Source organism: Ursus arctos, unplaced genomic scaffold, assembly GCF_023065955.2.
Source record: "Ursus arctos isolate Adak ecotype North America unplaced genomic scaffold, UrsArc2.0 scaffold_18, whole genome shotgun sequence".
Taxonomy (NCBI): Eukaryota; Metazoa; Chordata; class Mammalia; order Carnivora; family Ursidae; genus Ursus; species Ursus arctos.
Genome location: NW_026622852.1, coordinates 49,088,093 through 49,112,731, shown reverse-complemented (window position 1 = coordinate 49,112,731; position 24,639 = coordinate 49,088,093). Strand labels below are relative to the sequence as shown.

The following is a 24,639-nucleotide window of genomic DNA, read 5'->3' as shown; positions in this document are numbered from 1 at the left end:
GGCCACAGTCCTCACTGGCTCACCTGGGGAAGTGTCTGCTCCCGAGCCTACTCCCTGGGTTGTTGGCAGGATTCAGTTCCTCTCCAGCCGTCAGAATGATGAGGGCTTCGGGTTTTCGTTGAAGGCTGCCCTCGGTTCCTTGCCACTTGAGCCTTTCACAATCATGACAGTTTGGCTCATCCAAGCAGCAAACAGGAAGAGCCTGAGACTGGGGGAGAGACTGGGGAGGATGGGTAGAGAGGTGGGGCGCGGGGCGCTATAAAGTAGTCACTATCTTTTGTGACCGGATCTTGGAAGCAAGATCCCATCTCCCATTTGTCATTATTACTTAGAAGCGTCATTTGGTCCAGACCACCGTCAGGGACTGCTATAGCTCCCAAAGACCCCCCCCCCCCCGGTATTCCTGCTCCGTGTAATCCCCTTCCCCTAAGTGTGGGCTAGACCTAGTGACCTCTTTATCTCCAGTCAGGAGACAGAAACATATGGGGGACGTTTCATACCAAGAATTATTAAGATTCAATAAATGAATGACAGTAAGATAAAAGGAAATTCCATATGGGCCCTATGGCTTAGAGAAATTCCGTGGGGTACCCTACCTAAGGAAGGACATGCTTGGAAAGGGGCCCCCTTACCAAGACTGTGGTGCAGACCTCAGTGTAGAAGGTGACGCTTGGCCCATGGCACCGCCCAGGTTGCCGGCCAGCAGAAAGCAAGTCTCTGGACCACAGGTGAGCTACCCCGGAACCTGGGGAGGTCATTGGGACACCCCCGCGGACAGGAAGCCTTCGGGGGACAATGTAGGCAGGTGCGCTTGAGGGCACCAATTTCATGTCGAGAGGCCTGCGGGAAAATTATTGCTAGACCAACCAAGGTTGCCTACGTATAAAATGTACAACGCATCATATCCAAATTCGGTTTATCTAAGGAATGTAAAGTTTGTTTAGCACATGAAAACCAATCAGTGTTATCCACCATATCAACAGAATAAAGGTTCCACCTGTTCTAAGGTCTCAAAAATTAGCGGAGCTCTGTTCTGACTGGCTTATGGAGACTAAAAATATATATGAAATGAAAAAACTCAAATATTTCTAAAAAAGAGGAAATTTTGCTCTTTACACTTCAGTGTAAGAAAAGAAAAACATTGTTATGAAAGCTAAGAAAGCAAAAACGTTTTCTGATTTTTCTCAGATGCCTTAATCAAAACTCTCAAAAGAAATGTAATTGCTCCTTAAAGACAACCCAACATCTAAAGAAAACTTCGGTTAACAAAATTAAAGCCCTCACCAAAGATAACACTTTTAAAATTTAAAGAGAAATGTATCTAAATATTACATAAGGAAGTATTATTGATTTTATGTTTATTAATACAAGAAGAAAAGGCTGTTTAATTTCTAAATAAGAAAGACACTGAATTGCCACGAACTGGCTCTATGCCTCCAAAAAAGAGGAAAGGAAGGAAAGAGAGGGAGGGAGGGAGGAGGGTGCATAGAGAGAGAGAAAAGAGAAAGAAAGGAAAGAAAGAGACTGGTTGTTCCAAACAGTTCTCATACTGCTTAATGTCACCCCAAACTGTCTCTAGACCTTTACTACTTCTCTCTCTAAGAAAAATTCCAGGGGCTCCTAGGTGGCTCAGCGGTTTAAGCATCTGATTTTGCCTCAGGTCATGATCTCAGGGTCCTGGGATGGAGCCCCGCCTCCAGCCCCTGCCACGAGGCTCCGCACTCAGCAGGGAGTCTGCTTGTCCCTCTCCCACTTCCACTACCTCTCCCCCCAGGCGTGCTTGCTCAGTCTCTCTCTGAAATAAATAAGTAAATAAAGTGGAATGCCCAGGTCGGGGGTGCCGGGTGGCAGAGCTGGTTAAGCATCCAGCTCTCGATTTCCGTTCAGGTCTTGATCTCCAGGTCCTGATCTCAAGGTCGTGAGATTGAGCCGCCCCCACCCTGAGTTGGATTCTGTAGTTAGCCTCGAATCTGCTTAAGTTTCTCTCTCCCTCTCCCTCTGCCCCTCCCCATCCCTGTGCTTGCTCGCTCCTGCGCACGCTCTCATTCTCCCGCCCTCCCTCTAAAGTAAATAAATCTTAAAAAAAAAAAATCCAAGTGACAGGGACAAATTTGTTCTAAATTTACAAAAATATTGGTGGGAAACCCAGTGGAAGACCAAATCTTGTTTTATGTTTAATTATCATCATCTGGAAAAACTCTAAGGGTAGGGGAAGCCTTGGAACCCATGCCTCAAGGTATTTAAGCATTTTTATATGAATCTCATTCAGTTACTTCAGATCTTCAAATATGTTTAATAACTGGAAATCTTTTGGTTGGATCAACATTTTCCCTTGATAAAAGGTGAATGCTTCAATAGTCACCGAACAGCTAGGGATTTTGGTTTCCTGCTAAGAAATACTTTCAGTATGCTCTATGGATAAACAAGCAAAAACCTTACAAGTAAAATACTTTAAGAACTATAATTTACACATGGTACTCCCATTAGACAGAAATGTCATTATCCTCACCATCCCCAAATTCTGCTGTTGAGCAGTCCTGTTGAATATTGTTAGGTAACTAACTCAGATACGCAGTCATATTCCTGACAGATGCAAACTATATTCCCAACAAGGACACCATTAGATATAGCCCTCCATCCTATACAACCAGGACAGTGAATATATTAAAAGAGACATCAATGAAATTCAGCCTTAAAACTGTACCAGAAGGGGTAATTTCAGGTGGTATTCACTATAAAAACAAAAAAAATTCTTCTTCTTCTTCTTCTTCTTCTTCTTCTTCTTCTTCTTCTTCTTCTTCTTCTTTTCTTTTGAGAGAGAGAGTGAGAGAAAGTGCGAACAGGGTGGGGAGGGGCAGATGCAGAGGGAGGGAGAGACTCCCAAGGAGGCTCTAGGCTGAGCACAGAGCTGAACATGGGACTGATCCCACGACACTGAGATTATGACCCAAGCCATAATCAAGAGTTGGACGCTTAACCAACTGAGCCACCCAGGTGCCCCCCCTCAAATGACTCTTAAATTCTAGAATATACACATATAAAATTATACATAAAAATCTCCCTTCCCATCCTGACTAGCCTCTGTCCCTTGAAGATAACTATTCTATTTCTTACATATTCTTTAATGCTTTTCTTTATGCAAATATAAGCAAATAACATTTTTCCATATTTTTTATGCAAAAAGCAGGAAACTAAAACAAAATGTTCTCCACCTTGCTTTTTTTTTTTTTTTTTAACTAAATACTATGTTCATGCAAGTATATTGATAGAATGAACTTCCAGCAGTGGAATTGCTGGGCTAATATATATATATATTACATTTTTAAAGTATTTTTTGTACTTTATTGATACACTCTAACGTTCAAACAGCAAATACAGCAAAAATCATTTAGATTTCTAAAATATCGAACAAGGTATTTATTTTTTAAACTATTGAATATATTGAGCCAGATTCTTCTGAGAACTTTAGCCAGTCATTCACTGTTTCCTAACCTCTTCTTTTTTAATTCACATATAGTGTATTATTAATTTCAGAGGTAGAGGTCAGTGATTCATCAGTCTTATATAACACCCAGTGCTCGTTACATCCCATGCCCTCCTTAATGCCCGTCACCCAGTTACCCTGTCCCCTCCAGCAACCCTCAGTGTGTTTCCTGTGATTAAGAGTAAAGGTATATATTTTTGCATTATTGACTAATATTTCTCATCTGTAAGAGTTGTATCAATTTACACCTCACCAGCAATGCATTCCCCACAGTCTTGTTGTTATCCAACTTTCTGATTTTGAACAATCTGAACGGTGGTAAATGGTTATCTGAGAGAATTTTTCCTTTTGGAGATGAGAATCAGGAAAGCATATTAGCAGGCTGTAGAAAGCAAGCTTGACTATGCAGGGGAGACAGAGAGGAGGGAATTGCAGGAAGAGTCCCCTTGCCAGGCTGGAAGAGCCTGGTCCACTACATCAGTGATTCATTTAACAGGTACAGATGCAGGAGGTTATTGGCACGTTTGGAGGGTGGACGCAAGGGCAAGTCTCTCTGGATTGCTTCTGCTTGTTTTGTTTTGTTTGTTTTGAGGAGTCTTTAGCTCCTAACTGCTTCTGTTTTACAGGCGAAATAAGAACCAAGGTCATAAACTGAGCCAGGAGAGGGGAGAGCGTTGAGTATTTGAGAAAAGAGATGTGAATTGCTCCTCTTAGTGAATGGGAGGGTAACCTGCCCAGGGAAACAAGGGTCTTTGAGTAGCACTGAGGATTACAGCCTTCAATTTAAAGTGAATTTTTTTTAAATTAAAGATTTTATTTATTTTTTTTGAGAGAGAGAGAGCAAGAGAGCACAAGCAGGGGGAGCTGCAGAGGGAGAAGGGACGCGGGCTTAGCAGGGAGCCCGACAGACGAGGGGATGGATCCCAGGACGCTGGGATCATGACCTGAGCCAAAGGTAAACGTTTAACCGAATGAGCCACCCAGGCGCCCCCAAAGTGAATTTTGAAGAACAAAGCACCACCAGGGATGAAGAAGATCCCTGCTTCAGGGAGATGCCAGAAAAACAGAATTAAAAGCAAAGCATTCATCTAGCATTCATTTAACAGGTATTTATGAGGAATCTACCATGCAGAGGCTCTGCTGCTGCTTGCTGGCTTGTCAGTTAAGGCAGGTCACAGGCATCCTCCAGTTGGCTGGCTGCTGGACACACAAATCTGATTAAGGTAAGATTATTCACTCTGCAAGCAAAAATACAAAGGGTCACCATAGGATCTCCATAGGATGAATTGTTCTTAAATTTGGAGAGGGGAGTTCTCACTCTTGATAGCCTGAACCAACAGCTTCTTAGGAAAATGGACCCACATATCAATTTGCAGACATTTTCAGGTGGTTGTACAACCACAAGGTGAGGATCTCTCCCTCAAATGAGGAGTCCTAGAGTGTATTGTTTTAGGTTATTTTGAATGATTCAATTTGCACAAAGCTTTCTATGAATTACTTCATGGTTGTGTATTGGACACCTTAGTAAGAACTCGATTTGAAATCATTTTAGGTTTAAAAAAAAGCTGCAAAAGTAACATGGAGTTCTATATTCTTCACCCAGAATAGTCAAAGGTTAATGTCTTACATAACCATAGTCCAATTACCAAAACTGCTGATACACTATTATTGTTAATAGACCTTATTTCATCAGTTGTCCCGTTCATGTCCTTTTTCTGTTCTAGGACCCAATTCAGAAATTCACACAGCGTCGTCAGGGACCTGGATTTTTGTTTGTTTGTTTTAATGCAAGTCTGTGTGTTTTGGGGCAAAATACTTAATGTCTCTGAGTCTGTCTTAAGGGCCGCGATGTGATTAAAACCAATAAGAAACACAGTGGAATGGCGTCAGAAACTTCAAAGATAACTAAACAAATTTTTCTTAGTATTAAAAGCTAGGCACGTACAGGGTAATTTTTCGTTTAAATTAAAACAAAGTCGACTGAAGCGTACTACCGCGGTCGAAGTGTTTCGTCCCAAAGAAGGACCCGTAGCACTTTCCTCAGCCGCCGGAGGAGGCTTTCCCTAATTGGGCAGCGTGCGTCTGCCCGACAGCTGGAAGGCCGCCTCATTGGTCCGCGTAGTCGGGACTCCGGCGGCTTTTCTCTTAGTGCTCAAGGCGCCGACCCACTTCTCTTCCTGCAACCGAGCGCTCCCTTCCTTCCGAAGTGCCCGGAGCTGCCAGCCTGAAAGGATCGGACTGAGCTAGGCGGGGTAACTACACTGAGGTCAGTCGGGAAGAAGCGGCAGGCATGAAATACCGGCGGGAGGTGATGTCTGCGCGCCCCCTCGACCCCCACGGCCGCCGCGATTTCCCCGTCCCGCCTCCTCCTCTGGCCCCACCTCCCATCAGGTTTTCCCTAAGGTTTCTCGCGCCCCTCCGCCGCCCTTCCGCTGGCCCCGCCCTCACCGCCCCTCCGCGACCCCGCCTCCTCCACCAGCCCTTCCGCTTTTCCCAGACCCCGACTCCTCCCCTCAGAGGCCCCGCCCTCTCCGCCGGCCCCGCCTTCTCCAGGAGCCTCTCCACTGGCCCCGCCCTAGCCGCATCCTCCTCAGAGGCCCCGCCCTCACCGGGCACACCCCTGCCCAGTCTCTCTGCCCGCCCTGCACCGCCAGGGCTACTCCGTGCCTCTTTAAGTTTGGTTCTGGTCCCCCGCGACTCCCCACCCCCCCCCCCCCGCCCGTATCTGCACGTTTCTCTTGATCAGCCCTGCCTTTTGTGCATCTTCCCTGTCTGACTACTAGGGTCTCACATTCCCGCACCGATGTGGGCTGTCTCCGTATGTGCTTAGTGAATGGTGCCGAGGCCTTGTGCTGGACCTTGGAGGTCCCTGCTTTCAGGAACCCCTTGCCCCGTGGGAGAGCCACGTTGTAACGGAGTTTCACAGGCCCGGTGGTGTGTTTAATGAAGGAAGCGTAGTATTGCAATGCTTAGAGGAGGGACTAGAGTTGTCACCCTTCCTGCTGGAAGGGCAAGCTAGCCTCTGAGGAGCTAAACTGTACCTTTCGCCCCAAGTGCCCTTGGCTTCTTCTGATGCAGAGTCTTGGCTCTAATCATTGCCCTTTAAACTCTTGGGAATTAGTAAGCTCTTGTCACGGGCCCTTCTTTTAACCAAAGTTGGTAGGGTTTTCAGAGCCCATCCATCCACAGGGTCAGTGTGCTTTTTGGGGAAGTCGAAGGCAAGGGACAGATGAGTGATTGACTTAGTGACTCAGCATCATACTCTTGATGCTGCTTTTTGGAGTTTTTCCTGAGGATTCTAACCCAATTTTCAATTACCCAGCAGTCACAGTTGATAGGAAAACCTAAAAGTATGTGTAGGTAAAACCTCCAGTCAGTAAGTAGATTCCTCCAAGCCAGCATGCGGGTACAGGGTGTGGTATACGGAAGACAGGGCCTCACACCGCCAGTCTCTTGGAGTCAAGCACCCTGGGGTCTGATCCCAGCTCCACCACTTGCTATAAAGCTTGGCAAAGAAACTTCCCTTATCAGAGCTTCATTTGTACCCTCTACAAAAAGAGTGTGAATGACCCTGTCCCCCGGGGTGAGAGTATGGATTTGTTGAGATCCTGCTGATGAAAAAGATCGCTTTTCGGGTCTCGTAAATAGTAGGATCTCCACATGAGTGAGCCCCTAGTCTGTGTCTGTCTGGTTCAGACCCACAAAGGGCCTGATATGTTGTGTCCCTCAGGCACCATGACGACCCTGGATGACAAGTTGCTGGGGGAGAAGCCTCAGTACTATTACAGCAGCAGTGAGGACGAGGACAGCGACCGAGAGGACAAAGGCGGAAGCAGGGGTGCGCCGGCTGGCAGGTCGATGCCTGCAGATGCTGATTTGGCAGGCGAAGGCATCTCCGTTAACACAGGTACTGCCAATCCCTGAGCTCTGGGATCAGGTTTAACAAATGTGCATGAAATATCTCTCAGCTAGAAGTCTCACTTCCACAGAGAGCCTCGTGTCATCATTTCCCTGTGCACACTTCTAGCCGTTTCAGTGCACAATGCAAACGTGCGTGCACAGCATACATAGACTATGAACACACACACAGTGAACACAGACTGCCTTGCTTTTGAATACGGCTTCTCAAATTAATAGTTGTTTGATATCATGTAAGTCATAGCTATGCATATAGTGTATGGTAGTGTACTGTGTGGCATTATAGACTCCTAGAAATGGCATATTTATACTTTGACATTTTAATATTTCCAAATGGTGGCAGTTGAAGCGGCGCTTTTATATGTAACCAGCAGTATGGTTTTCCCCGTACACTTGCCCTCCTACTGTGTTAGCAGAAGCTGTGATCTCTGCCTCCCGATGGATGACAAATGGTAACTCGTTACAGTTTTATTTTCTGTCTTTTCAGGGGGATCTTGAGCCTCTTTAAGAGATATTTTCATAGCCTTTCCTCATTTTTAAAATTTGGTGGTTGGTCTTTTTAGGGAGCTATATCGTAGGGAAACTCATCTGTGGTATGAGTTATAATTATTTCTGTCAATTTATTGTCTTTTGACTTGACGTTCTTTTCCTAGCAGAAAACTTTTATTTTTATGATGCCTACAAACATTATTTTATACTTTCTTACTTTTGTTTCTTACTGAAAAGGTCTTCACTCCAGGATTACAAAAAGATTCTCCCATGCTCTTTCTTAGTATGTTCATGATTTCTTCCTTTCTTTTCTTCCTACCTTTCTTTCTTTATTTACACGTAAATATTGATTCATCTGGAATTCATTTTGGTGCAAGGTATGTGGTATGTCTTCATAGTGTTACCCAGTGGTTTCAACACCATTTAGTGAATAAACTGTCTTTTTTCTGTTGCTTTGAAATGTCGGTTTTATCATGTACTGAATTCCTGTCTATATTTGTGTCTTTAGCTGCTCTTTGTAGTCTCTTGCACTGATTTGTCTTTTTTTTTTTAAAGCAAATACCTGGGCCTCTCTCTCAGAGAGGCAAGTAGATCCAAGTGGGACCAGGAATCTGCTTTTTTTTTTTTTTTTTAGATTTTATTTATTTATTGACAGAGAGAGACAGCCAGTGAGAGAGGGAACACAAGCAGGGGGAGTGGGAGAGGGAGAAGCAGGCTCCCACTGGAGGAGCCCGATGCGGGGCTCGATCCCAGAATGCTGGGATCACGCCGTGAGCCGAAGGCAGACGCTTAACGACTGAGCCACCCAGGCGCCCCTGATTTGTCTCTTACTGTGCCGTATCACACTGTTTTAATTACTGTGTTACAGGTTTCAGTATCTGGTTGGGCTGGTTCTCCCTCAATACTCTTCTAGGTCATCATTTTCCAAACTTTTTTCTTTCTTTTTTTTTTTTAAAGTAAGCTCTATACCCAGCACGGGGCTTGAACCCCAGCCCCAAGGTCAGGAGTCACATGCTCTACTGACTGAGCCAGCCAGGTGCCCCTTAACTTTTGCTTTCTTATTTGTCCAAAACAAATTTAGGAGCATGCAGAGAGTGCATTAAATATATAGATTAGCTTAAGGATAATTGACAACCTTGTGATATTGGGTCTTCCTGGTCAGGAATATGGTATCGCTTTTCCATTTGATCAGGTCTTTCTTTGTGTTTCTTGGTAGAATAATTTTAAAGTTTTCTTCGTATAGATTTGTATATATTTTTTCCTGCAGTAACAAATGAGCTCCAAACCTCAGTGGCTTGTGAGAGTGAAGGTGTATTTCTCGAATGTGTTATAAGCTGGTTGTGTGGGTCAGCAGCAGCCCTGTCTCTGCTTCATATATCCTGTCATTCCAGCGACAGGGTTGGATGAGCAACCCCTGATCGGGACGTGCCTTTTCATGACCACGTCTAGCAAGCAAGAGAGGACTGTTGGAAACATGTAATGGCTCATAAATCTTTTGCTCAGAATCCATTGGCCAAAGCAAGTCACATGGCCAAGCCCAACATCAGTGAGCAGGGAAGGCATATACTCACGCCACAGGATGTCCTACAAATCACATGGCAGGGTGGTAACTTGAATAACAGAACAACCCGCCACAATCTTGCTATAAAAATCCAGATAATACAGAATGCATGAATGTAGGAAGAAAAAAGTAGTGTTCTGTCTCACTAGACCCCTTGGATCCCCCTACCTAGGGATAGCCTCTGTTAACCGTTGACATATCCTTCTAGTCCTTTTGTTATGAACATACAAAGGCACAGTTGCATGAGCAAATATCTGTACATACTTATACATACGCATACAATTCCTTTTCTAAAAACTGGACGATCATACCGTGATATTGTTCTGCATTTTGACCTAACATATTTGAACATCTTTCACGGCAAGAAACATAGAGTTACCCCATTCTTTCTACGAGTTGCCTTATTTTCCTTTGAGTAGATGAATCACAGTTTATTTAGTGCACCTCCTGAAGTTGGGCCTTAGCTCATCCATTTAATTATGGAAGCCACGCGGCAGTGGACGTCACCGTGTGGGGGCCACGCTGCCCTGTGTGCGTGTCGCCGTGCAGCCGACGGAGCAGGCTCCAGGCGGATGTGAGCTGGCCCGTGATCCTCTGCCCGCTCTTCTTGGTCACCTCCACATTCACCCCCCTCAGGTCCAAAGGGGGTGTTAAATGACTGGCGCCGCTTCAAACAGTTGGAGACAGAGCAGAGGGAGGAGCAGTGCCGGGAGATGGAGAGGCTGGTCAGGAAGCTGTCGATGACCTGCAGGTCCCATCTGGATGAGGAGGAGAGGCAGCACAAGCAGAAGGACCTCCAGGAGAAGATCAGCGGGAAGGTAATTAGCAGCCCCCGGGCTTTCGCCGCGCTGCCGCTGGCGCCCCGTGGGGCTGTGTCTTCCATTCTGAGTCCGCTTTGTCACGGGTTAGCTGAGGTCAGCATCTCCTTCGCAGCGCTCTTCGGGTTGGCCCATTGAGAGTGCTCAGTAAATGGGAGTTTTCTGTCCTTCACTGAGGCCTTGCCTTGGGCCAGGAATAACCCTCTGTGGTTGGTGGCATTACCCCTGTTTTACCAACGATGAAAGCGATGCCTCGAGATGAGAGGGGCCTTGGCTCAGGGCATGCAAACGGTAAATGTTACAGGACGTAGGATTCTCGCCCAGAATTTTTTGCTCTTTCGGTGATGCTGCTCTGTTTCACCTGAAGCCTGTTCATGAGAATTTAGCGGAACAAGGCAACACAGTAGAAGCAAGTGGACACTCTGGAAGATATTTGGGACTAGGTCCCTGACTCTCTTATTTCCCCCATATCAAAAGGACTGTCTATTCCCCCCACCCGCCCTCTGGACATGGATGAATGTCTAGGAGTGCCTGAGATCATTTGGCTATGGCCCAAAGCAGCTCTTGGCTGGAAATACCAGCCAGGATCAGGGAGCACATAAAAAGATTGAGTGGGAAGTCATTTGCCTGGAGCAGGAGGAGGATATCGGGGCATGAGACTTTCTGGCCATCACGGCTCGGAAAGAGCCACTCTGGCAGGCCGCGATAGACCGGAGAGTTGGGAGCTGGGGGGAAAGACGATGCTGGCCGTGATGCAGAAATGTCCATTCTGATCTACTGTTGTCCCCTGGCCACCCTCTAACCTGTGCCATACTAGGCAGAGCTGGGCTTTGTGCAGGCGCGAGGATGTCTTGCCGCACCAAACCAGAAGGAAGGTACTTTCGTAACATAAGCTGGCTGCAGAGCCGTGTGCCCGCTGCTCACAGGGCTTCCTTATACTGAGATCAGAGCAGATGAAGCAACATATCACATGACCCCATGGGGCAGTTGACAGAAGCTGTCCCTGTCCTGCTGGGTTATATGCCGTGGAACAGAGCTGGAAACTGGCTCAATGCCAGAAACAGGGTACTTAAGCAAAATATGGCACATTATGTGTAATACTAAAAAAAGAATAAAAATGTAAGGAAATATTTATGATGTAATGATGCCAGGTGGCAAAAGCAGGTTATGGCTTAATTGGTACACCCACAGCTGCTGTTAAAAAAGCAAAAATGATTTCAGCATGTGACTGGTAATAAAAAGCAAAGTACAGTTTTCGAGAGTGTATGGGACTGTGTGTGGGGCGGGTGCAGAGCAAGAACTGCGAGTGTTCTTTTTAAAATTCCTTAATATCCTGTTGTCTTTTTACCAAAAATGACACAGTGGATAAAATAATCAATCCATTGTCAAGACTGGCCAAAAGAAACAATCTCGTGAGGTCATATGAACTGCCTTTTTGGATGGAGAGGCATCCTAACGCAGTAGTTAAAAGATTGGGTTTTTTTAAAAAAAATCCAGTTTGAATCCTGGGCTCGTACCTCCGTGAACTGGCGCCCATCATCTCAAGCCCTCGAATCCCATTTGTAAGATGGTGACAATAACAGTTCCCTCCCGATGGGGTTATCGTGAGATTTCTTGGGCTTTCCTGCATACAGAGCACTTAGCAGGGTACCTCACATCCCGTGAGCACGGGGTGCATACTAACTACCATCGCGGAGTCGGGTTTGCCTTGCATCTGCTCACGTGCTGGTCGTCCCGCAGATGACTCTGAAGGAGTTTGCCATGAGGAATGAGGACCAGGATGACGAAGAGTTTCTGCAGCAGTACCGGAAGCAGAGAATAGAAGAGATGCGGCAGCAGCTTCACAAAGGGCCCCAGTTCAAGCAGGTTTTTGAGATCCCCAGCGGAGAAGGGTTTTTAGACATGATCGATAAAGAACAGAAAAGCACCCTCATCATGGTCCATATTTATGAGGATGGCATTCCGGGGACCGAAGCCATGAATGGCTGCATGATTTGCCTGGCTGCCGAGTACCCAGCTGTCAAATTCTGCCGCGTGAAGAGCTCGGTTATCGGGGCCAGCAGTCGCTTCACCGGGAATGCCCTTCCTGCCCTGCTGATCTACAAGGGGGGGGAATTGATTGGCAATTTTGTTCGCGTCACTGACCAGCTGGGCGAAGATTTCTTTGCTGTGGACCTTGAAGCTTTTCTACAGGAATTTGGATTGCTCCCCGAAAAGGAAGTCTTGGTGCTGACGTCTGTGCGTAACTCTGCCACCTGTCACAGTGAGGATAGCGATTTGGAAATAGATTGAACTGCTGGTCTAATTGCATAGATTTCTCATTGTTTGGGCTGGAAGACACATGTCTGTGTATTTATTTTTGTTCCTTCCTGTGCTGTGTGGCTTTTCAGCTGTTCTTTGTAGTCCCTTTTATTATATGTAAAGTCAAGAAATTGTTAGATTAAATTGGAATGCTGAATCACCTTGTGGCTAGCAGTAAAATGACTTAAAATTGTATAAACAGGAAACCAGGCTTTTGAACTGTTTACTAAGATTCTCTAGCATGACATCTCTGTTATTGTTTCTCGTCAATATTTATATAACATCCTAAAGACAGTGTCCTGGAAATTGTCTTCAGATGATCTCAGGGGTCTCTGCCAGGCCTGGGAGTATAATTCTGTAGTCAGCGTGTTCTTTGCAACATAAATAGTGTGTCTCCTTCATCAATGATCATAAATTATATTTACTTGTAATCAGATCCATAGTCCTGGAAGGCAGTTATGTTTTTACCTTAGACGCTGTTCTCTACCAGGGTCTTGTTTAAAGGTTCCAGACAATGTATGTTTGCCCTGTCAAGAGGGGTGATCTCTGCTGTTGGAGCCCGTGTCCCGCTCAAGCATTATTAAGTCTTGAATAGGAAGAAAGATTGATGCTGACTGTCCTCTTGATGCTGGAAGGCCAGCTTGATTTAGAAATCAGAGCTGGCTTGGAGCTGGGAAGCCTTTTTAAAGGAGGACCTTTCAATAAGATACTCCTCATTTCTTTGCCCGTCCTTCTCTTATTTAACGATGTAACTTTTTGCTTTACTATAGCTTTTTAAAAGGCTTTTTTTTTTTTTGCATATTGGGAAAGTAATATTTAATAGGGGAACATTTGCCAACAAAATACAGAATGAAAATAAGAAAGTTAGAATAATATCTAATCCTATCGTCTAGGGTAAAACACTATTAATGTTTTGGCATATTTCCTTCCATTGTATTTTCTTTGTATACGTAGGCATTTTGCTTGTGTTTAAACAAAACAATGGGATCATTCTGAACATACTGTTTTATAGTATGGTCAGCTAATATAGATCAAACTTTTTTTCATATTATTAAATAATCTGTAACATTTTAAAAATGGCCATTGATATTCCACTGTGTAGATGGCGCTGTAATTTGCTTCGTGGTTGTCTCTTAAAAAGAAAAAGACTTTTCACTATGGAAGTAATAGATGTCCATTGTAGAAAATGCAATAAAAATTGTTAAGCTAAAAAGAGATTTTAAAAGTCCTATAATTCTGCCAACCAAAAATTACCTGCATTATCATTTTTATAGGTATCCTTCTAGTCTTTTCTATTTGTATTCATATTTATAATAATGATTGTCATTTGTATGTTTTTCGCTTGTTTTTTACTTAAAACGGTATACATTCTAAGGCCAGGGAAAATGTAATCTGGAATTAAAAGCTTAACTTTAAAATTCAGTTTTGCTTTTCCTGGTTATTCAGGAGTGGACTAACTGTGGAAGGGTCTTGAAAATATCTGTCGTGGTTTATCAGTGGGAAGAAGTGGATGGTTTTCTGCTTTAAAAAGCTCTCTGTAGGGATTATTTTTGAAATATATTTTAACATGTTTTAATAATCATCATACTTTCTTTGTATCCTTAGCCTCTTAGTAATAGATTCAGATCAGCTTTATCAGTTGAAAAATATTAACATGGGGTGGGGGATTGGGATAGGCCAGTGATGGGTAGTAAGGAGGGCACATATTGCATGGAGCACTGGGTGTTATAAGCAAACAATGACTCATGGAACATTGCATCAAAAAGTAATGATGTACTGTATGGTGACTAATGTAACATAATAAAAAATTATTATTAAAAAAAAATAAAAAATAAAAAGCTCTCTGTAGAAAGCGTGGAAGCAGCAGAGACAACTGTTGTCAGTGTTCTTGTTTATTTCCCTCAGTCTTTTTTTCAGTATTTTTAATAACACTGAGAGCTTATTGGATTTAGTTTTGTGTTCTATTTTATTTAATATTATATCGTAAATACTTTGGCATGTTATAAAAATTCTAAATAAATAATTTTTAATGGCTTCATAATAATCCATCATATGGATATACCATGATTTATTTAACCAGTTCCTTTTTTTTTTTTTTTTTAAGATTTTATTTATTTATTCGACAGAGATAGAGACAGCCAGCGAGAGAGGGAACACAAGCAGGGGGAGTGGGAGAGGAAGAAGCAGGCTCATAGCGGAGGAGCCTGATGTGGGGCTCGATCCCAGAACGCCGGGATCACGCCCTGAGCCGAAGGCAGACGCTTAACCGCTGTGCCACCCAGGCGCCCCTATTTAACCAGTTCCTTAATACTGGGTATTTTTTTTTTTTTGAGAGAGAGCACACATGCATGAGTGGTGGGGGAGGGGAGAGGGAGAGAGAGAATCTTAAGCAGGCTCCACGCCCAGCACAGAGCCTGATGTGGGCCCGAAATCACGACCCTGAGATCATGACCTGAGCTAAAACCAAGAGTCGGATGCTTAACTGACTGAGCTACCCAGGCGCCCCAGTATTGGGTATTGAGATTGCAGTTTTTCATTAAAACACTTCACGTCTTTGCATTTGGGGATGTATTTTGGATTGTTCTCTTAGTATAGATTTCAGGAAGAGGAATTCTTAGGTGGATGGGCAAGAACATTTACAAGATAGTTTTTTCTTTTTTTTTTTTAAGATTTACTTATCTAGTTGAGAGCAAGAGAGAGACTGCCTGAGCAGTGGGGAGGGGTGGAGGGAGAGAGAGAATCCCAAGCCGACTCCGCACAGAGCATGGAGCCCAATGCGGGGCTCAATCTCACGACCCTGAGATCACAACCCAAGCCGAAACCAAGAGCCAGACGCCCAACCGACTGAGCCACCCAGGTGCCCTGCAAAATAGTTTTTAGAAACCATCTTCTGTTCCTGTTGGGACATGAATGAAAACAGGCACTTGCAGAACCTTAACTTTGCCGTTCAAGAGCAGAGATTCTACACTGGGTGTTATATGCAAATAATGAATCATGGAACATTACATCAAAAACTAAGGGTATACTGTATGGTGACTAACATAATCAAAAATTATTTAAAAAAAAAGATGGAGAGTCTAGAATAAAATGAACAGACATAGAATGGGGAAATCCTCGAGAATTAAATCTCTTACTCAGGTATAACAGAAACAGCATGGGCTTGGGAGTCAAGAAAGATCCAAGTTCGAATCCCGTCACTCAGTGGTGTAGCTCCTAGTGAAGTACTAGACTTCTGGAAGCTCAGTTTCCTCACCTCTGCATGCGAGCCATATGCTTCACCTCTTCTGCGATTGCGGTTCTCAACATCTGGTTCCACAGCGGAGGCAGCAGCTTCACTGGGAAACTTGTTCTCCATGCAGATTCTCAGGCTTCACCCCGGATCGACTGCGTCAGGAATTCCGGGAGTGGCCCAGCACCCTTGTTACAAGTCCTCCAGGTGCCTCTGAGGCTTGTTCAGGTGTGAGAATCACTGATGTGCGGATTCAGGTGAGTGACAGCAGTGATCACAAAAAAACTTACTTATTTGAGTAAGGGAGGGAAGGAGTTGAGACCAAACGCTCAGAGCTCTTCTCTCCTCTCGATGTGATTCTCCCTTTTTAGCCATGGAATTGAGGAAAGGAAAGAAACTGCTGCTTGTTTATCACAAACTATATCCCTGTAGTATTCCAGATTTCACTTTCCTCTGGAACAAGAGTCCCATGAAGGCACAGGCTTTGTTTTCTTCCCAGTGTGTGGCATGATTACTCTTCACTCCAGGAATAATAGGCTATACATGTACTAGCTTTGTGGGCAAGATGCTGAACCCCTCTGTGCCTCAGTGTCCTCATCTGTGAAATGGGGATGAGCAACAGGAGTTCTTTCACATAAAATATTTAGAACACCGCCTTCAAATAAGTGTTTCTATCATCCCAGTGCCCACTACTGTGCCTGACTCTTGCTAAGGGTCAGTAGGCATTTAATAATGAACGTTGTTGGCTAACTGAACATAATAAAATGAATAAAATTAAATTAAATTAAAATTAAATAAAAGAACGTACTGGCCCACTGAATACCAGCAGCCTTTCAAGGTAGGAAATAAATAGTAACTTTTCAGACATGAAGAAACCAAGACTTAAGGTTGTTAAGTGACTGTTCCAGCTTGTGGGCAGGGCAGGGTGTAAAATCTGATCTGTGTAGTTCCAAAATTTATACTGTTTCCACAGTGTGATGTTAGTTTTGCATGGAGAAAGCAGGTGATCAAATGACAATAAAACAGATAAATTTAAAAAAGCAAAAGGGGGGAGCACCTGGGTGGCTCATTTGGTTTGTGTCTGACTCTTGATTTCGGCTCAAGTCATGATCTCAGGGCCATGGGGTCGAGCGCAGTGTTCAGCTCCCTGCTCAGCGTGGAGTCTGCTTGAGGATTCTCTCTCTCTCTCTCCCTCTGCCTCTTCCCCCAACCCCCCCTCCCACAAGCTCACTCTCTCTCTCTCAAAGTAAATACATAAATCTTAAGAAAAAAGAAAAAGTGGAGAGAACAGGTTGGAGGAAGAAAATTAGGGAGAGAATTTAAAGAGAAAAAGGAGTTAAGCTGGGGGGAGCCTGGGTCCCCTGGTCCTGCCTGCATTTCACATCAGAACCTCTGCCCATCCGGGCTGTGGCTGTGACCCGCCACAGGGGTCCTCTCCTCCCTGCCAGGACTCCACAAAGTCCTTCCCCCCAAAGTCTGTCTGGTCTGTACCCCCAGAACCATACTGCCAACGCATACCCACCACGGGTGGCAGTGATCTGGAGAACAGTGAGCACGAAATCTCGCACTCTCAGCAGCCAGCTGCGTTCCCTCGGACAAACCTCTTCCTCTCCCCAGGCCTTAGTTTCCCCATTTGTAAAATAAGAGGTAAATTATATGCTCGTTTAAGACCCGTCGGGCTCTCAACTTTTATGAATTCATGCATTTTTAAAAATCACTTTGCATTTTGAAAACTTAAAAAAAACTACAGGAAAATTGAAAGAATACTACAGTGAATACCCGTATACCCTTCACTGAGTTTTACCAATAACATTTTACCGCCAACATCTTGCTCCACTTGCTGTATCTCTGTTTTTTGTGGAACCCTGATAAGTCTTTCCTGTCTCTTCAGGAAGAAGCAGTCACACCACTGTGGGTGCTACTGTGGGTTATGGCAACATTGGTTAAGAAAAGTTTTGAGGGGGGCGCCTGGGTGGCTCAGTCGGTTAAGCGTCCAACTCGTGATTTTGGCTCAGGTCATGATCTCGGGGTTGTGAGATCAAGCCTCGTGTCGGGCTCTGTGTCCAGCGGGGAGTTGGCTTGAGATTCTCTCCCTCTCCCTCTGCCCCTCCCTCAACTCATGCACTTTCTCTCCCTCTAAAATAAATAAATAAGTAAATCTGTTAAAAAAAAAAGTTTTGAGGGCTCAATGCCTGACTCCAACAAAAACTGGCCATGGCTTTGCTTTCCCACCTAGCTAGTGGGATGACCGTAGTTTGCGTGACAGTCCCATGAATTAATACCAGTAAAGTACTTAGCACTTCGCTTAACACAGGAACGTCTCAGTAAGTCATCTGCTGTTCTCCTTTTGTATTTAGTTTAATGAAAAATGTAGGGTTTTCCATAAGTGTGGGTTGTAGAAATCCTGGTGGCTTGAATGACCTTGTCTCCCTTTCCTGTAGGGTAACCCCAGCTTCAGCATGTGTGGTTGCCCCAGTTGAATTGTAAGTATTTGTTTACACAAAATACTGTGAAGTATTTGGGGACAGGGACTGTATTCTACCTATCATTTCCGGTTTCTGATCCGAGGGGAAGGAAGTGCATGTTGGCTACTTCAGTGGGGAAAATCCCCAAGGCTGACGTAGGCTGGAATTCACATTAGGGTAGAAGGTTAACTGTTATATTGCTTTTCGAGAAACGTTGCATGTTTTTGGTCAGAGGTGTACTACCTATGCTCTCTGAGACCCAGATTACAAATTCAACTTAAACTCCCAGTCCGGCCAAAGCAAGAGTCTGTCAAAACCGGTACTGACTTGGTTTTGGCCACATGGTGGCAGCAGAGGAGAGGGAAAGAATAGTTTTGGCGCTGTTGGTAAACCCAGCCGCAGACTTGGGATTTAGGGGCTGAAGGTGACCATGTACTAGTCATTTTAGAGAATTTATTTTTAGGAAAAAGGGCCAGAAAATATTACATGCACACAATTTGTTAATGAGTAACAGAGCAAACAAAATATTATTTGATGAATACAACATGCATGCACTTAACTTTCACACTATAGTCAGTTAAGGCTGAGAGAAAAGCTGGCCCAGGAGGAGAAGAGGAAGGTAGGGGACACCCACTAGTCCCAAGTGAAGAGTCCCAAGCTCTCTAGTTCAGAGCACAGGCTTTGTGTTCAAATCCCAATCCTGCCATTTATCCTCAATGACTGCTTGTCCCCTACCTGTGATGGTGCGAGTGACCAACATATCTTGAGACTTACTAGGTGCCAGGTCATTATTCTAAGCACTTCATTATTTATTTACTTATTTTTTAGTTTTAATTCAATTTAAATTTTTAAAAGTAATCTCTACTGCCAACGTGGGGCTCGAACTCATGACCCCAAGATCAAGAGTCTTGTGCCCCACCCTCTGAGCCAGCCGGGCACCCCTATTCCGAGCACTTCACATGTATTTTCTTGGGTAATTCTCATAACAACCCCAGAGAGATATTATTATCCTCATTTATAGTTAAGCAATTTGCCTGAGGTCAACCAGCCAGTGAAGAAAAATGTCGGGACTTACACACAAGAACTCAGAACTCAGAAGTCGGGGGGGGGGGGGGTCTTAGTACTGCTTGGCAGCCTTACCTCTGCACAGGCTGTGATGATGTCCACCCAAAAAGGCTGCTGGGAAGAGATGAGGGGTGCCTGCCCTGTGGTTGGTGTTATGCACTGAGCTAACTAAGACACTGATTCCTAGTAATTTCTGTAAATTCAAGAGAGGAGAGAGAAATAAGATACCTCATACTTATCTGAAAGGAGCGTTGGTAAGAATCATGGAATCCTCTGCCCTCTGGGGTTCATGGTAGACCTTGCTGTCCATCTTTTCCAGAGTTGTGTATTTCCTACGGCCTTTGTGTTACTTCCCACGAAGCTCAGCCTTTCTAAAGGCAAGGATGCTCTCTCCCTTTCGGCAACCTCAAGTTTTATAGGATTTAGGGCAAGGATTCTGTGAATGTGCCTTGGAGACCCCTTGCATCAAAATCACGTAAGGTGCTTATTTAAAATGCGGTCCCAGCCCTCACTCCTGACCTGCTGATGCAGGATGCCTGGGGGTGGAGGGTAGAATATGCATTTTACATAAACAGGCCAGGTGATTCTGATGCATGGCAAATAGATTTGGAGGAAGAATGGGGTGAGGGGAGGGCTTTTGCAATTCCTCATTTCAGCCCAGAGCCAGATCTCCATTCGAATACTGATTCTACCGCAGCTTGGAGCCTTGGGCAAGTTACCTCCCTGAGCTGCAATTTCCTCATCTATAAAATGGGGATAAATAATGTGTGCTGCACAGTATTTTTATGAGGATTAAATGGTATGATGAATGCAAAGCCACCAGCACCGAATCTGGCCTGTCATTAAGTAGCTTCCTACCTTGTCATTGTGGTTTCTGAGGTCTGTGGTTACAGGTCTTGTGATGTGTGTGGTGATGGTCTTGGTCATGGTTTCACCAAATGTAAGTTGTCCTGTGGTCCTTGGAGAGAGGAAGGGGTGGAAATGGTGTCTGTGTGTTTGAGGGGGGTGTCTGGCTCCTTGCCAAATAGAGGGTTGTTTGATTAGTTTTGCTCGTCTTATTTTTCCAGCCCTTGTCGATTTCAGTTTCCCTTCCCATAAGAGAGCAGCTGACAGTGTGCCGGGGTGGTTTGAATTTGAATGTGGGAATGAGCACAAAGTCTCCAAACAAAGCAACCAAGAGATGAACTTGACTGTGCAAAGAGAAAGTGGATTTGGTTATGAGATCTGAAAGGGGGAGCCATGACTCCTACTTCCAGGCGTTCCTAGTCCAGTGGAAAAGCTCTCAAAGAATCCTCAGTAGATTCATGCTCAGGACAAGGGCATCAGTCCCGAAAAGCAAACAGAGCAAGCAATATGCCTTGGTAGATCAATCCTCGGGACACTGAAGGGGCTGGGACATGCTGTGTTGGAGAAAAAGGCAGATATCAGAAATAACTCTGGGAGCTTCATCAGCTTGCTATTACTATGTAGCCCATCACCCCAAAACTCAGTTGCTTAAAACATGTGTCATTTATTTTCACTCCTGTGTCTTTGGGACAGCTGGGTCCTGGCTGATCTTGGCTGGGCTGCACTTGCATCTGTAGGTTAGATGGGGCTTCTGCTCTACACTGGGCTTACCTGGGTCACTTTGACTGGAGCAGCTCTGCCCCATGTGCATTTCATTCTCCTCTTGTGGCCAGTGGGCTGCCTGGGCATGTCCTTCTCGATGCAATGAAAGAAACACCAGAGAGCAAGCCCCATATCAGAGCTTCTTTTTCATGCCTGTGTCTTGCCTCATAATATTCTATTGACAAAGCAAGTCTGTGTCATTGAACCCAGAGTCATGGAGGGCAAAGTTGTGTGGCCAAGGGCATGGGTTCAGGGATGGGCGAATGGGGGCCATTGGTGTAATTGACCAGATTCCTCCCTGAGTTTCCTCAACACTCCTTTACTCCTGATCTCAAGTCATTGCTTCCTCTTAGAAGCTACTGCTGTAGCACTTTGTACCTGTCTCCTGGCTGGGATCATAATCCGTGCTGCTGTTACGTAAATGAGTGTAAGACCTGTGTGCATAGTCCTGGCGCCCGGCCGGTAAGCGATAGTAGGAGAGAGAGAAGACAGCAAACAAGGGACCAAAGTAGGAGCCAGTGACAGAAATGAGAAAACAGGAGAGACACATAAAAGTAAAGGGAGTGGAAGCAACAAACCGAAAGACACGTGAATAGGGTGAGTTAGGGGATCATCTGAACTAAGCTGCTGGCTCTATGAGTTTCTTGGAATATTGATCTATCCCAAGTATTTTAAAGCAGCCGTATCTGCATTGAGAAAGTCTTGTGTTATTTTTTTGTGTGTACTGGTTGCATTTTCCCGGTGGCAGCCCTTGCCTGAAAGGTTATATAGGATCATAGAAATTTCCTTTGTGCCCGTAGAAGGAGTAATCAATTTCCCATTTATGATTGGAACTTCTTTCACTACTGAGATCTCTCCAATTGCTGCACCTTTGAAACGAAGGCTGCCTTGCTTTTTAATGTGTGAAGATTACATTAGAGGCAAGGGTGTAGAGGCAGACTCAAATTCTTTTCTTAAAACGCAATTATTTATTTTTTTCTGGATGAGGTGGGTTATTTTGAATAAACTGAAAAGTTGAAAATATTGATGCTGGGAGGGTGGGCTAGATTGATTTCAAAATGGCTGGAACTCAGGAACGTGGTGGGTAAGAAGCAGTCTCCCTGTGCAGCATAAAGACTTTCTGAAGAGGGACTGCAAACCCCCTTCAGCTACAACAGCCTCGCTGGGATAAGCATAAGCGTTTCTGGGGGAACAGCCTGGGAGCAGGAAGTATAATCATTTGCATATGCTTATTTTGCTTAAGGTGTTCAAAATTGTTCTCTTTATGTGAAAAAGATCCAGAGGAATATTCTTTAGTGGATTTAAGAACTCCTTGGCGGTCTTTCTGGAGATGGGGGAAGGATTTATCCTCTTTTCTTCAGGTCAATGTCAGCTGCTAGGTCTACCTAAAGTAAAGCAAGAGGCCAGATCTAGGTAGGAGTGGGTTGGAGATGGGGCCCAGGGACCCACATGCCTGCTGACTGAGGCTATTTACATGCCCACCGTTCCCTTCTCTTGCCTGTCCTACTGGGGGTATGGAAATGGAGCCCCCTTCCAGGGTGTGACCAGCTCTTTGGGATGATACCTGAGCTGGATGACCAGGGCGGGGCTGGTGGCCCAGAAGAAGGAAGTATTGGTAATCTCCCAAACCCCTTATGCAGAAACATTACCTGGAAGGCGATCAGAAGGCAGACAAAGCAACAGCATATCACACATGTATTCTCTGTGCCAGGTTCTAGAGACATCGAGAGAACTCAGACAAGGTCCCTCATGGTGAGCTCACAGGGTGCGACAAGGTCCCTCTGGACACACCCTATTCCCTGGGTTAGGGCTGATGGTGCGGGTGCGGACTGGTTGATGAGTATCATGGCCAGTATGTTTGTGAAACAGAGAAGGCAGAGGGAGAAGTGGGTTTGAAGCAAGGGACAGGCTATCGGTAGAGTAGCAGAGACCTGGCATCACAGCATGAACAGATAATCTGGGGAGCGGGTGGGAGGAAGGGGGACCAGGAAAAAGTGGCCTCAGTGTCATTGCAGGGCCGAGCTATGGAGTCTGGTGGGATGAGCAAGGAAGCCTGGAAGTTGCCACTGTGTGTGTGAACTTGGGCAAGTCCCTTAACCACTCTGGGCCTCATTTCCCCAGTTTATAAAATGAAGGGATTGGATTAGATTAGGAGAAGCACCAAGGAGGTGGAGAAGGTGCCTTTGACTCTCACCTCAGCTAGATTGTGCTGCTTTTTTTCACCTTCACTTATATATATATATATATATATATATATATATATATATATATATATGATGCTTCTGTGTAAGATTTTATTAGAAAAATGTGTTTTTTAAAAAAATTTTGTTTTTGCTTTGTTTTGTTTTGCTAAAATGGCTAAAGATCTTTAAGCTCCCTTTGAGATCTAAACAGCATGGTGTAGTGGTTCCAGGAGCAGGTGGCCGCAGGCTTGTGAGTGGGAGCTGGAAAGGCCTGTGGGTAAGCCAGGATTGCTACAGCCCTCCTCCTCCCTGGAAGGGGAAGAGCCTCAAGGGGGAAGCTGAGGGGGGTGGGGTGGGTGTAGATTTCTTGGAGAGACGTGGGCATAAAAAAATAATCCTATTTGGTAAAAAATTGGGCATACCATGAAGCCTTTCAGACCCCATACGTGTCCTCACTTAAGCCAGTGCGCCTGCCCTGGTCTGGGGTTTCTTCTTGTAAGTTCTTCCACTGAGGCCCCCAAACCTGGGGTCTGGATTCTGTGGGGCCCCGTTAAAATGCACCTGAGCAACTCCAGTAGCAGAAGGGCTTGTTCTGGTTCTGCGACCGATGAGCCCGCCATCTTGGAGCCTCAGAGTCCTCATTCATAACGTGGCAATAAGAATGCCCATGCTTTGTGTCGGTAAAAGCAAATGAAGCCCTGGCACATGATAAAGGCCTAAAAACTACCTCTTCCATCTGCCCCTGATGCCTGTAGCCCATCCCTTCTTTCCTGCTTTGCTTCATTTCATGAATTTGTAGTGCATGCCCACTGCACGCGCCTTCTACAGAGCTCCTGGTGTGGCCGAACAGGTGCATCATAGAAAACAAGTACAAGAACAAAGAATCTAAACTACGGACAGCTCCTAAATGCTTATTAGCATAAATACAATCATTTATTTGTCTCAGATGTCCAGAGTGCCTCCTACCTGCCAGACAGGGTGCACTGGGAGAGGTCAACCTCTTGACACATGGGTATGTGAACTTTTATCTGCGTCCCAGACAGTTGAGAAGTCAATTATTTGGGAATACATGGTGATGTGATGGAAAGTAAGGTGCCAGTCCCCTCAAAGTAAGACGTGGGGATTTGCACCCTCCATTACAGCTTTAGGTCATCAGAAAATGGTAGCAAGCTCACTGAGTACCTTGGGAGTGAGTGTTGGAAGAAGGAATGATGAGGCAGAAAAGGCCCAAGCTTTGCCCCCTAAAAATTATGCAAATTTGGAAAAGTCAATTCTTGTCTTTGAACCCCATTTCCTCGTCTGTGAAACTGGATCATAATATCCACTTCCCTGGTTTGTGTGGGAATAATGTAAGACTGGGCAAGGCTCTGCTTCATAGCAGGCGCTTGGAAAGTGATAGCTATGATTATGATTTTGCAAAAAGCACAGAACAGATGCACATTCTTGAATTGCCCCTGTGGGTGATGGAGTCTGTCCTCGGTGGGGTCCAAGGGCTTAGGAGTCAGCCGCCGAGATCCT

General features: G+C 45.0%; 1 protein-coding gene across 1 annotated transcript; it reads left to right on the top strand.

Annotated features, from left to right (window-relative positions):
* The first annotated feature begins 5,530 nt into the window (after window positions 1–5,530).
* Window positions 5,531–14,444, top strand: PDCL (phosducin like). Its single transcript, XM_026513915.4, has 4 exons — window positions 5,531–5,750; window positions 7,215–7,391; window positions 10,089–10,270; window positions 12,011–14,444. The coding sequence occupies exons 2-4, from the start codon at window positions 7,220–7,222 to the stop codon at window positions 12,560–12,562; spliced, it is 906 nt and encodes a 301-aa protein (XP_026369700.1). The 5' UTR covers window positions 5,531–5,750; window positions 7,215–7,219; the 3' UTR covers window positions 12,563–14,444.
* Window positions 14,445–24,639: the final 10,195 nt, after the last annotated feature.

Coding starts and splice junctions, on each gene's coding strand:
- PDCL (XM_026513915.4), top strand. CDS start 7,220: ATGACGACCCTGGATGACAAGTTGCTGGGGGAGAAGCCTCAGTACTAT. Junction 7,392..10,088: donor AGGCATCTCCGTTAACACAG/GTACTGCCAATC, acceptor CACCCCCCTCAG/GTCCAAAGGGGGTGTTAAAT. Junction 10,271..12,010: donor AGGAGAAGATCAGCGGGAAG/GTAATTAGCAGC, acceptor GTCGTCCCGCAG/ATGACTCTGAAGGAGTTTGC.